The sequence below is a fragment of the Mustela erminea genome, chromosome 1 (assembly GCF_009829155.1).
Source record: "Mustela erminea isolate mMusErm1 chromosome 1, mMusErm1.Pri, whole genome shotgun sequence".
NCBI lineage: Eukaryota > Metazoa > Chordata > Mammalia > Carnivora > Mustelidae > Mustela > Mustela erminea.
In genome coordinates this window covers 185943700-185958327 of record NC_045614.1, presented here as the reverse complement: position 1 = coordinate 185958327, position 14628 = coordinate 185943700, and the positions used below count along the sequence as shown (strand labels likewise).

Below are 14628 nucleotides of genomic sequence, written 5' to 3'. Positions count from 1 at the left end.
AGGGTCCTGGGTTCAAGCCCTGCATTGGGCTCTCTGCTCCTAGGGAACCTGCTTCCTCCTCTCTCTCTGCCTGCCTCTCTGCCTACTTGTGATCTCTGTCTGTTAAATAAATAAATAAATAAATCTTTAAAAAAACAAGAAAGAAAGAAAGAAAGAAAGAAAGAAAGAAAGAAAGAAATAAAAGCAAGTCACAAAGAAAAGGTCATAACAGAACACTCGTGTTCATGCATGCACACCACCCACAAAACTGTCAATAGTTTCAAGAGTGATCACGGAGCAGTCCTTCCAACATTTCTCTCTTACGAGCAGAGACCAACTCAGGAATAATGCAAGTCATAATGAGTCACAGTAAATAAGCTAGATTCTTAGGACAATAAAATTAGGAACAGCTGTCACTGGCTGAGTCAAAGTAAGGCTGGCACATCTTGGAAGGTCTAGGACCATGACAGCACAGAGGAGCTACCTAATCTCACTTTATCAAGAAAGGCCACACTTACTTTGGCTGTTTAGTTTCATTTTGTGTTTGTTTTTGCTTTAGTGGATAGATGTAAGGCATTCAGCATATGAAAATATGACATAAATGAGACTCACCTAAATGAAAAGGTGACTGTGGACAAGTCAAGTCAACTGACTTGGGGAAGACATGATCACCTAGTCAGCTCCAATTATGTAAGTATGGCATTTATTACATTTACAACATCACCCATTTATATTTCTCTTCAAGTATTATTAAAAACAAGTCAGCAGTCAGTAATTGCTGACTCCCTCTCTTAGGCAAAATTAGAATCATCATGGGAATACTTTCCTCTGTAATCAAGAATACAAAGCTGACTGAAACTCTCCCTCCTTAATCTTTCTCTTCATTGTCTTTATAAGTTATACCAACTCTTCCTATAAAAACTCTTCTTCTAAATATGTACTATTTTGAATATATTGGGTTAAATAATATATACTATAAAATTAATTTTATCCATTTCTTTGTATCTTTTCCCATTAGCTACTAGAAAACTTGAAATTACATATGTGGCTGATATTATATTTCTATTGGGTAGTGCTAATCTAAGTGAGACACTTAGAGTGGGGTCAGGAGGAGGCACTCAGCGTTCATGTGCACTTCTGAGACCTTCTTGACTAGGTGACAATCATCAAAATATCTCCCTGACTCATTCAGGAATGGGTGACCTTAGCTTACTTAGGAATTGCTTCATTGCCTCTAAAAAGAATCCACAATCTCTTCCAAATGGGTTTATCTGTTAAAGAAATATGCTAATAGGTCATCAAATATAATTTATGAACTATTTTAGAGGCTTCAGTTCTTACACAATGTGGCAATTCTTACACAAGCATATTTTGCAACTGAACCATTTTTGCAAGTCAACTTTCACTTTAAAGCAACAAAAACTGTGTAGAAGTCATATGATAGCTTCATTATAGTTTTAATGAAGATTAATATTATAACTATCATATTCTTTTGTGGAGAGCCATGCAGCAGGAGCAGGGAGTCACGTACTAAGCAAGGCCTGAGTCACGTACGTGCTCACGAGTTCTTTGACTCCTTCCAAAAAAGTCTCAGGCTTTGTCCACACTCCTCAAGACTCAGTCCTTTTTTTATGAAATAAAGTATCTTAAGAATTTCAGGCAATTCAAATGAACTTCTTTGTGGTACAAACTCCCCTTCCTTAACAGAACTGGATATGCTTTCATCTTCCTTATACTGAATTTTATGCACAAATATCTACTATAATTGCATTTATTCGTTCATCTCCCCAATTAAAGCTCCTGTCAGAGAGGAAGCCTACTTTACTCATAATTGTCCTACTGTCCATTCACAGAGAAATGCCTGGGAATATGAGGATGTCAAAAATAGGTCTGTTAAACAAACAAATTAATTAAACAGCCTATGACTCAGATGCACACATATACCCTGGAACACCAGTGTGGGGAATAGTTTTCTATACGTAGTCATTTTCTATATCTTATCCAAAAGACATATATGCAACACTGAAACTCACAATGCAGACAAAAGAAAAAATAACTTTAATAATGATAAAATAAAACTCCCTTTACCTACTGTAAGTAGAAAAATCATTGTGACCATTATAAAATTAAATAATCTGGTTAACTATATGAGTATATACAGATTATTTATTTTCAAAAAAGTTAGAATATATAACTTAAATATTTATAGAATAAAATTTGACCCATTACTGAGTTTTAAATTGAGGTTGGGGTCATGCTGTGCCTTGCTAATCAAAATATCTGTGAAAACAGCAGCACCAGCATTACCTGGGAGCTTCTGAGAAATGCATATCTCAGACCCAGTGCACATAAAATGATGTGTACATAATTTGTACATAAATTGTAAATAAATTGTAATTATTATTATTGTGATGATTAACTTATTATCAGTAGAGTTGGCAGAAGTCTCTTTTAGATATTCAGAGCATCATATTCATCACAGTGAGTAATTAGAATTAAAAAATCCTCAAAAGTTCCACTTTACTTTTCTGTTTAAAGACGGGTAAATTTTTAGCTATCTTCCTCATAAATTTTATAAATTTTATCAAATAAATGTGCTAAGAACTTTCATCTCTCAACACCCAAGCAATTTTTTGTCGGGAAACTGACATGCTCTGATTTCTATTATATTAATAGCACAATGAATCTGACAAACATCAAAGTAAATATTAAGATTGAAATAAACCAAAGGCTAATTTTAGTTAGATAAAAAGTAGCTAATCTTAAGGAATATTAACATTACTTTAGTTAAGATTAAACACATTCATTCCTACAAGCAAAAGTATAAAAATTTTTTTTGAAGGTTTGCTTGTTATTTAAGCCAAGTAAACAGACAAAATGAATGAAACTTTGTTTTTAAAAGCAATATTTTCTATAATATAGAACTGAACAATATGTGATACTGACAAACAGGTGGGTTCTAAGGCATGAAATAAGAAAAACCTTAAAAAGCCAAATTAAAATTCAACCTGCACATGTTTATAATATAAATCAAGTAATGCTATGGCATAAGAAAAATATGAAAATTAAATATTAAAAAAACTGTAACACAAGATGACAATTGTCATCATTCATATATTTCAGTGATACTTAACTAAACACCAACTTATTTTTGGCCAGGTGGCTTCCTAATACAAGTATGTCAGTTTATGATCCTTAAAAAGAATCAAATATACATAGGCAATAAAATAAACCTCAAGTGAAACCTCAAATCTTACATAAAAATTTACTGAAAATGGGTCAAAGGCTTACATGTAAAATGTAAGCCAATAAAACTTCCAGGAGAAACATTAGAGAAAATCTTCAGATCCTAGAGCTAGGCAAAGAGCTCTCAGCACAATCCGTAGGACAACAACAACAAAAATCAATAAATTCGGCTTCATCAAAATTAAAAACTTTTCTGTTAAAGACCCTCTTAGGATATGAAAAGGCAAGTATTTGCAAAACAAATATCTGGCAAGAACTTATATCTAGAATATGTTTTTAAAAGTCTCAAAACTCAAAGGTTAAAAAAAAAAAAAAAAAGACCCAATTAGAAAATGGGCAAAAGGCATGAAAAGACATTTCACCAAAGAGGATCTAGAGTTGGCAAGTATGCTACTTTAAAAGATTTTCAACATAATTAGCTATTAGAAAAATGCTAATTAAAACCACAATGATCTATCACTATCCACGTATCAAAATGGTTAACTTTTTAAAAAGTGACAATACCAAATGTTGACAAGAATGCAGATAAACTGGATCTTGCATATATTTCTGACTGGCATCCAAAATGGCAGAGACATTATGGAGAAGTTTGGCAATGACCCTAAATTCACACTCATAAGAATTTTTCCCAGAAAAGTAAAACCCATATGTAAATATGAATATCTCAACTTTATTGCAATATTTTTAATTAGCCAATAAATAGAAATAATCCACATGTCTTTCAACAGGTAAACAGATACATTGTGGTACATATATACAGTAGAATTCTATTCAGTGACAAAAAGGAACAAACAATTCATCTGTGCAACTGGGATAGATCTCAAGGGAAAGTCAATAACCAAAGATTGTATACGGTAGCATTTAATTTTCATATCATTCTAAAAATGAAAAAAACATGCTATAGCAATGGAAAACAAACCACTGGTTGCCAAAGGTTAGAGATGGGGGAAAGGAATAGTGTGAGTATAAAAGAATGAGGGAGCTCCTTTAAGTCCATGGATGTAATAATTCCATATCATCATTACAGTGGTAGTTACGTCAATATACACTTTCAATAAAATTGCAAAAAAGTAGACACACACAAATAAATGCATGTATTATAAAAATCCATGAAATGTGAAGAAGGTCTGTAGATTGTGACAATGTTCACTTCCTGGTTTTGAGCCTGCAGTATAGTTAGGCAAGAATATTGCCATGAGGGCAAGTTTGAGAAAGGGTACAGGAGCCTTCTCTGAACTCTTTTGCAACTTCCTATGAATCTATAATTATTTCAAAATATTTCTTCTTTAAATCCAGACTAATATAATCTGCAGTTCTCCAAATTCATGCTATTTTTAAATGTCCTCTAACCTTTTTTTTTTTTTTTTGGCTCATTGTTTTTTGTTTCTTTTTAAAGACTTCTACGTCTAAAGGTACTCTGGACCTGCTGCAACAAAACCAGCTAATTTAATACTCTATGTACTTCCTGCTTATGTGTTGTATTTGTGAGTAGAGGTTTACCTACTACTGCAGGGATAGCATAGAGTTTTCAATAAAGGGCACCTTAGGGAAGTGAAGCGAAAAGAGATCTGTTAGTTTCATTACACTCTTATCGCTAGCAAGCACAATTTTAAACAACCAACATAACATGCCAACTGAAGCGGTCAAGAGGATGGAAGACTCCCATGCGTAAACAACAATAAAAATGTACAAATAACAGAAGTATCAGATATTTAACACAGAAAGATCGCACCTAGGAAAAAAAAAAACATGGAAATAATAAATATGAACTCATTTGTGAACTTCCAAAATCCTGGGATAATAACCAATCCTCTTGAGAAAACACTGGAAAACTATTAAAAACCAATAGTAAATCAGACATTAGTTACTCATGATCTAAATAATAGTACAGAACGATCATGGCTAGTAGGTCCATAATCTCTTAGGAGAGAAAATCTATATGACCCAGACACAGCAACGATCTTCTCTGACACCAAAGAGGAACTGCACTCTTCCATAAGTTGCTCTTTAATCCTATTATCAAAGACAAAACACTAAACTTACCTATGATGATAAAATCCTTTATTTATATAAAAAGTCTGTGCTAGGTATATTGTGAGAATGACAGTCACATATCTCAAGCTCTCAGAAGAAAAGGACAGGAAGGCATACTGGTAAAGCCTCATAAATGTGCAGGTTGTCAGATAACAAAAGACAATTTGTGTTTAAAGATTGAACGTAAATTAACTGACATCTTTAATTTAGTTCTTCTTTCCAACCTTACAAATACGATATAACTTAAAGATAAATCAGATCATTTTTTAATGAACCCAAGAATACATGAAAAGTTATTAGTAACCGACAAACGCATTTCCTCTCAAAATATTCTCATTATTTTTTAAGAGTAACAATCTGTGAAATTAAAAAGAAAAGACAGTGGTGCTCCCAAGTCTTGGAGCCAGGTAGCTGAGGAGACCTAATCAGTTCATTTTGGACCAGAGCAGTCAAAGTCTCTATATTTCTCTAAGAAAATAATCCAGAAAAAACACAGATCAGGTTTAGGAAAGTGAAAGCCATGATTCAAGAGATTGGTGATATTGAGGGATGTGGCTGTAGACATCTCTTGAGAGAAATGAAAATACCTGGGTTCTGCTCAGAAGGTTTTGTACACAGATGTGATATTAGAGAACTACAACATATAGTCTCACTAAAGGTTTTCATCTTATGCAGAAACAATGTCAGCTTTTGGAGCAAAGGGAAGAGCTCTGGGATGCTCTCACCATAGGTGAGGCCAAAGGACTTTTCTCAGGAAGGTGTACGTAACAAAAAGCCTTAACCATCCAGGCTCACTTTCAGTTAAGAATGACCATGGGACAGTTCTAGTCAATAATTTGTAAACTGAAAGACCTAGATGGAGTTTACAGGAAATCTAACACATGCTTCGCTAAAATGGACAGAGTAAGCTGGAATGAACACGCTCCTGCTAGGGAAACAGATGTGGGGCCTAGATGTGCCCGGCCATCTTCTAAGCGTAAGAAGAAAGACCACAAGCAAAGGATGGTAGAACAGAAAGATAAAGGATGGCTCAGCGCTAAAGCCCAAACCATTCACGTTCTCTTTCTTTGTCAGAAATACAAAGCTGTACTTTAATAATCAGTCCGTGGGCTTTTCTGTTAGTTGAGGGCACACTGGGTTTTCTGTTACACAGACCTACATGATAATTGACTTTATTATGCTTTTGTAACAGAGAACATACCTATATTATGCAGTGATTCATAATTAAATATAACCTGTGGCTGTTGTTAATAATTTATGAAAATGTAAATAATTTAGATATGATATCGAATAACATGATTTCATTGGTAAAAGAAATATTTAATTCTTACTTGCTAAATATTTGGAAAACTGCAAGGTTACCTACACAAGAAGTGTACCTGTATACTTGGTTTCTAATCATCATATTTTATTTATTTATTTTTAAAGATTTTATTTATTTATTTGTCAGAGAGAGCACAAGCTGGGAAAGCATCAGACAGAGGGAGAAGCAGACTCCCCTGCTGAGCAAGGAGCCTGTCGTGGGACTCGATCCCAGGAATCAGGGATCGTGACCTGAGCCAAAGGCAGATAGTTAACTGACTGAGCCACCCAGGACAATCCCTTTGATTATCCTACTTTAGATTACAGACCTAAAGTACATACCCAGAGACTGTGACTCACTGTAATTTCTGTTCAATGGATCTACTAAAACACACATGAATATTCCATCTTTCTCTTTTATACAACTCACTGCAAAATCAAGCATATTGAAAATAACTGAAATCATCAAATAAAGAGAGAGAAAAGACAAGGCAAGATACAGGATTTAAATTTTATTCTTACTAACAGATTATATGTTCGGACTCGGCTGGATAATTCTTTTATTTTCAAACTTTAAAGCTGCTGCTATATATTTTTTCTTATTTTCAAAGTTATTCCTGTTTATCAGTATACTTGATATGACCAGTCCTCCAACCATCCCAGAGTTCAGGAGGAAGAAAATCCCTGTAGCTGTTTGATGTCCAAGAATATGAACAGTTAGCAGTTAGATAAAAGATGAGAAAAGACGGAAAAGGAAGATCAAAAGAAGAGTGTGAGTTTCTGCAGGCTAGCATTTACCTCTCTCTCTCTAAAGGGAGTTTTGTGCGCATTATACCAGAACTCATCTTGCCTTCAGCTTATAGTAAACAGACAATTGCCTTCTCATTTCCTCTCCAAATTAAGGATCAAAGTTTAAACATATTCTTTTCCCTGTATACTAGACTATGATTAACATTACCACCTCCTCACCTAATTCACACAATAGCTCTACTAGGAAAAAAGAAAGAATCCCTAAAGTAAAGATGTCATCCAACAAAATGGAAGAATTGTGGAGAATTTCTGGTCATGTTACGAATCTGATAGTTGATTTCAAGACACAGTACTGAAGAAGCTAACAATGATAAAATCTTTTGAAAACAATATCCTAGTGAATATTTATGATGGAAGGCTATTTTGCTTATAATATTATCATCATCAAATAACTATTATTTATTTACTGAGGATCTTCAATATATCCCTAGTCCTCAAGACACTCCTAGAAGGTAGGTACCATCCCACTCTTTTCAGAAACGGAAACTAAGGTTCACAGAGGTTGATTAATTTGCCCTCAGATTCAAAACGACTAGCACACATGAGAGCTCAAGTTCAAAGTTCATCTTGCTCTTACATCACACACATCTTGCTCTTACATATACACATCAATATTTTTATACATTTTTCCATTTTACATGTTAGGAAACTAAACTCAGCATCTAAACTGTTCTAATCATTTAAAAATCAAAACACTAGTTTTACGAGTTTGTCTCTATAGCTTAACATCAAGTAAGATGCAATATAGCTATATAATAAATTAATGAATGTAGATTGTATAGTAACATATGTTTAATGCGGTTTTACCTTTCATTAATGTACTATACTCTAAATACAAAACCTATTATGTCGCTTTTGGATGTTAAACACAAAAGAACCCTGGATTCAAAACAATGGTAAGCATCTACTGAGGGGCAGACATCACAAGAAAAGAACGTACTCTTTACTGAAAAATAAACTTACTTTAGAATGAACTGATAGTAGCAATTCTCTCCAATGAAAACACTTTCATGTTTTCCTTTAATATCTACAAATGTATAATTGAAGTTTAATACATGCTTTCAAATAACAGCAGCATGATATTCTTATCAGTCTAAAACTATAGCACATTTCACAGGGACTATATTAACACCTTGCTGACTAACTAGGGCCAGCTTGGTGGGAGCCGAACTGAATCCTCTAAGAAGTTATCACATAAAGAGTCATTTCTCAGGAGGTGGTACAGCAGGCACCAGAGCCTAAACTAAACCAAAATGCTCCATCAAGTCATTTTAAGGCACTTTGAAAATGAAAAGAGGTCAGAGCCTCTTGCCCATCACTGTAGAAAATTCAGGAGTAACTGGAGTTAGTACAGATCGCAGCTGCAAAGGGCAAATAAATCTACTAGTACAGAAGAGTGGGCAAGATACATCTTGTAATCTTTAGATTTTTCCCTGCCTTCTAGAATCACTGACATTTGACTTTCCTCAGAGCCAACAACTTGGCCAGGCACTGAGAAAAAAGTGCACCATGCAGCTATGATATAAAATTTCTGTGCTGTGAGAATCAATTTTTGGTGTGGCTGCTGACACACCAACTCCAAAGTGCTTTCCCACTCTGATTAGCTACCATATAAAAGCTATTTTCGTTTCCAATAGAGATGTTCACTGTAATTGTAACACTTGGTATGCTTGGGGTCACAAAAAACAGTCCTCCCATTCTTGAGCACACTATTTGACATCAGGCTCTCTCAAACTGAACATCCCTTCGGCAACTAAACCTTTAGACTCTGTGGGAATATCTAATTAATAATGATTTTCTTGATTTTTCTCTAGTTATCTTTAGCTCTTTACTCGAACATATATTTCCTTCCCTAGACTATTATACATAATCCTCTGGTAACTACTGCTTCTACTCTGTTGAGCCTAGCATTCCCCACATTTTTAGCTCAAGGTAAGTTGACCTGAGATTTATTGCTATGAAAAATAAGTAGACTCAGAACAAGAACACATTCATGCAAATGCTACTCTGTTTCCTATAAGCCAGGTATGGTTCTATGGACTGTGAAGACAGAGTAAACAAACTACACAGAGAAAGCGCCCACCCATGGGAGCAAGCGATCTAGCCAGGGATACAAAAGGGCAGAAAGACAACTACATGACAGTGGATGAACACCCTTAGGATGGGGATGTTCAAGGTGGCAGATAAGAAGTGAGGCTTTTCAGCCAGCCTGGAAGAAGGTATAAGGATGAGGAGAAATCAGGGAAGGTATATCTCTCTAAGCTGTTTCCAGAAGCATGTTTAGGAAATTTAAGATAGCAGCAAAGTCTTCATAAAACAGAACGAACAGCATGTACAGAAGCACAGCTGGAAGCATGTCTAGACCAAAACACGTGACTTCCAACACAGAATAATATTCCAGCACACTGCCAACTGATATCCTTTAAACATCTGTCAAAGATCTATTTAATGGGGTAGAGGAAAATTATATTAATAAAAATATATAAAAGGGTTCACTTATTAATTCATTTCCACTGAGCTGAAGGAGTCACTTCTGATAAAAATCAAAAATGTTTCTGGTTCTTAAACTTGCCTTTTATTCATGATTTTTCTAGACCCCTACCTTCTTGTGAGCTCAAACGAAGAAATGAAAATCTTCAATATTGAAAAGGAGTGCACGCATAAAGTGGATACAATTCCAATTTATACTGGTGATATTTTATTGTTTCTTACAGAACGGTTCTCACACATCTGAGCTGTCCCTCTAGACCCTTTGGTTAGATGGTATAGAGTGAGAAGGAAGGTCCAATAATGAGGCTAAAAAGGTAGACAGAAACCAGGTAGTATAGAATCTTGCACATCATGAGAAGTAGTCTGTATTATACCTTAAAAGCCATGCAGAATTGCTGAGGAAATGTAAAAAGGGGGAGCAATTATGAGGCTGTTTTCGTAAACCAGGCTACAGATGCTAACAACATGAGTAGGATGAGAGCAGTAGGAATATAAAGTGGCGTGTGGTTGAAAAACAGGAGCTATAATTGACTCTACCTGGAGATAAGAAGAAAGAAGAGGTGAAAAGTAAGGATAAATGTTAAGTTTTTAGGTTCGAGCAGTTGGTAGATAGGCCACCACACAGGGAGACAGGGTATAAAGGAACAAACAGGTTTGGGATGAAAAACCCTAAATTTGGTTTACACATGTTGAGTTTTGCACTTCTAGGACATCAAAATGAAGGTATTTATAAATATGACCGAGACCAGGAGATTTCAGTTTGAAGACAGATGTGGGCAGCCTCAGTACATAAATGGAATCCATGGGATGGAGAAGAATGCCTAGGGAAAGTATATAAGTAGAAATACATAAAAGGACATAGGGAAGAGCCTTGAGAATCTCTTATGTTAAATGGTCAGAGACAGAGGAAAAGCCATCAGAGGTAATAAAAGAAAAGCAAAACATTTCAATGGCTTCAAGGATCCAATAAGTGATCCAAAATGTCCAACGCTAGAGAAAAAGAAAGAAAGATGTATCCATTAAATTACTAAGAAGTCCATTAAATTACTAAGAAGTCATTGTCTGTGAACTTGTTGAAAATAGTTCTAGAAAGATTAATCCTAACTGCAGTACTACTAGCCATGTGAATTTAAGCAACTAACCAAATCTCAGCTTCTCCATCTGTAACTCATGAAAAATAAAAACCTTCCTGCCTCATGGTTTTGTCATCAGGATTAAATTAAAATCTAAAAATATTAATAAACTTTAAACACAAAGTATAGACAAGTGCAACTGCAACTGTGCTGTTCTCTAAGCTGTACACAAATGTCAATTCTCTGTTTTACACACATGCCCAGAAGTCACATTTGACTTACAATAGCCAAAATAACATTGTCTACAGAAGTGACTCACTCTTAGGCAAAAGCTGTAAGAAACGGTGTATGGTTTAACATGTTCTGTATTCCCTACAGCTAACATTAGGGCAGCTTGTTTCAAAACGAAGCTTTCATCATCCTAAAGCCTTGAGTGATGACCATGAGGAGAGCCTGACACACATTGGCATGTAATATAGGGACAAGTAATCTTATTGTTTTAAAACACTAAGATTTTAAAATTATGATCACAGCAACTAATAGAATATATAATAGATTAAAAAAAAAAAAAAAAAAAAGGACAGCCAAAAGGAAAATCCCATCTGAGAAGGTAACCAATGAGACATCATTGGGACTATCAAACACACTAATGTACTAACTTTTATTTTACGTCACAGAGTAATTCATTAATCCTAACACTTGTTTTGACATTCTTACAGTTACAGAAAAGGTAAACAAGAACAACAAATGTACATAATAGAATTGTTAATGAAGATACTTCGGTTGGGAAAGAATGAGACAGTCTATCAATGACAAGAAATGACCTCTCCCATCCCATTCTTAAATACCGTTACTTGGGACTAAATTTTCTTCACTCCTTGGTAAGCACTACTTTGGGCCTGAATGACTGAGTGTATATTCGTGTCAGGCCAAAGACACCATGTCCCACTGGGTTAGTAGAAACAAACAGAAAATAGAAAATAACCAGGACCAAACTTTATGAGGGAAGAATCCTTTGATTCTTCACATGTTAACAATAGAAGTTGCTACTGCAAAATCCCAAATTACTTACTATTTGATATGCCTAAACGGAACATGTGTGCTGGAAATGGCAATTACTCAGAACCAAGGCCAGAAGTAGAATCCAGGTCAGAGTGAGATACCAGGGGCCACTGGATTAGCCTTTTCATCAAAAACACTGGATTCCCCTCACTTCCTTATTCTGGGCTTTGTCCCGCTCATTAATTTTGACAAATCATAAAAGAGGATCCTAACTGCTTCAATCCCAATGGCATTGAAGTGAATTACAAGAAAGAAACACTTAACAAGGGTTGTTCTTCAGCTGTGATCTTTTTTTGTTTTAAAGAAGGTAGGGAAACAAACACCCCACAAGTCTTCTTTTAGAAATGTCTTTTGTTATTTACAAAGCATAGAAATATATTAGGATCATCATTAATAAACACATCAAAAAAATATGACCACCACCTTTTGCTCAAAATTTTCAACTATTTCTACAACAAATCCAATTTTTAACCATGAAGATTATGCGGTCACTTTGAAAATGTAAGTTGTAAATACTGAAAGCAATTTCATAAGGGTGTGTAAGGGCCCAATCACCTGACCAACTGAGCAACAGCTCAAGGTGACTACTTCGAGGAGAGCGCATTCATTAGGATATACAAGCTCTGCAATGAGATGTTACATGGAACTTTGTGTCTCCCACTTCTTTTGTTCACAGGGAATCCTTAATAAACAGTTGCTGGATTAAATGCAAGTAGTAAATGACAATGCCAAGTTATGAACTTCATTTTTTTTTTTTCCAAATTCCATATCAACCCTGTTCCAGTACCCCCAATACTGCCTCTTGCCAATAACTAAGCAGCCATATTCTGGGGCACCTGGGTGGCTCAGTCAGTTCAGTGTCTGCCTTCCACTCGGATAGAGCGCACACTGGGCTTGCTTCTCCCTCTCCTGCTCCCCCTGCTTGTGCTCTCTGTCAAATAAAGAAACAAAATCTTAATAAATAAATAAATAAATAAATAAACGGCAATTTTCTATTAGTTGAAAATGCGACTATGCATATTTTGTTGCCATGGTAGTTGTCCTCCTGGAGTCACTTGGCTAAAAGGTCAGAAAACCATTAAATCACAATGTGCTTATCTCACAAATATAACTTCCATCACTGGTCTAACAACTGTTTCCATCTTAAAAGCGATACCTTTGAAGTTAAGCTGACGACTGTTACGATTATCCCAGCAACTTTATGGTGCTAAACCGAGTTACTATAGCATGAGGAGGGGACAAACTAAACCTAAAGCTCCTAAATCGCTCTCTAGAAGTGTGGCTCCAAAGGCCTTTCTCCCTCTTCGGGATGGCCATGCCACACAGACAAATGGTGCTGACAAGCGTCGCTCTACGTTTACTCATCAAAGCTGGCCCGCGGGAAATCAAGTGGCCAAAATACGCTAATCTCCTCTGAGAGAGTAACAAGGATATAGTAACAAGGAAAGAACACAAGCTGCCTGAGAGAATCGTGTTGGACATAAAAATCACGGTATTTGCCACGAAATACACGAAGAAGGCAAACGCGCGATTCCACACGCCGAGTGTTACGCACACGCTAATTCACAGGGCAACTCCGTGAATGCAAAGGTCAGAAAACCCGCCACGGCTTTGCCTCGCTCGGGCGAGCGCCTGAGGAAACTAGTGCTGGGAGTCAAAGCACGTAGCCAATGGCGCAAAACCACGGATTCGAACGGCAGGGAGAGGGGATGAGGAAAGTTTATTCAGGGCCGCCACGCCCCGCCCGGGTGCCAGAGTTATCAAACCACTCTTTGAAAGCCACTGGACCCAGGAAACCGGGTCAACCCGCCGCCCACCCGAAGAAGTTGCGACCCTCCGAGCTCGGGGGCGGGCCAGCGAGCGGCGGGGCGGGGCCCAAGAGGCGGGACCGCTAAGGGGCGGGGCCTGCGCGCGGCGGAACCGAGGGGCGGCCCGAGCCCGCCGCTCGCGCCTGAAAGGCAGCCTGTCCGCTGAGAAGAGAGGGGGGATGGGGAAGAGAACGCTGAGGTGGCGTCAGGCGGTACCTGCGCTGGAAGTCCCCGGCGAAGGGCTTCAGGTACGGGTCGATCTCCAGAAGTCGAGCTAGTTCCGGCACGTCCGCCAGGGCTGCAGCCAGCGCCGCCTCAGAGCTGTCGGCCGGAGCCTCGGAAGCCGCCATCTTCTGCTGCAGCCCGAGTAGCTGAGCCCGAGAAGGTCGATTGGAACCAGAGCGGGAACTGGAGCTCTAGCTGGGAGGAAGGCGGCGAAGGCGGAGCCGGAGGACGCTGAGGGGAGCTTTGGCAGCCCAGGGCCCTTTATAGCCCGAGTGAACGGCCGTTCGTCTTTCCCGCCCCCCCCACCCCCCCGGCGTCGGGGCGGAGCGGGACCCAGGGTGATTCCCGGACGCACCTCCCGAGCAGGGGGTGAGGCGCCCAGGGCCTCCGCCCACTCACGCGGCTAGCACCTGAAGGCCGGGAGACTTGCCCTTCCTCCGCAACCTCCCCCTGGCTGGGCCAAGGCCGTCCTGGCAGGCGGGTCCAGGCCGCCGCCGGAGCTCAGCCTTGCCCTCCCTTCCCCTGACCCGTACTTGGCTCCAGAGCTAGCCCTCAGCTTTTCTTCTGTAAACAGCGCCCGGTGGCATCCTTTTCCCTTG

At 37.9% G+C, this 14628-nt stretch overlaps 1 protein-coding gene across 1 annotated transcript in view; it reads right to left on the bottom strand.

Moving 5' to 3' along the window:
• GBE1 (1,4-alpha-glucan branching enzyme 1) overlaps positions 1 to 14409 on the bottom strand; it is a 271683-nt gene extending 257274 nt beyond the window's left edge. The window contains exon 1 of the mRNA XM_032352229.1: positions 14021 to 14409. Coding sequence (XP_032208120.1) covers positions 14021 to 14154 — 134 coding nt within the window. The 5' untranslated portion in view covers positions 14155 to 14409. The remainder of the gene's footprint in view (positions 1 to 14020) is intronic.
• Positions 14410 to 14628: the final 219 nt, after the last annotated feature.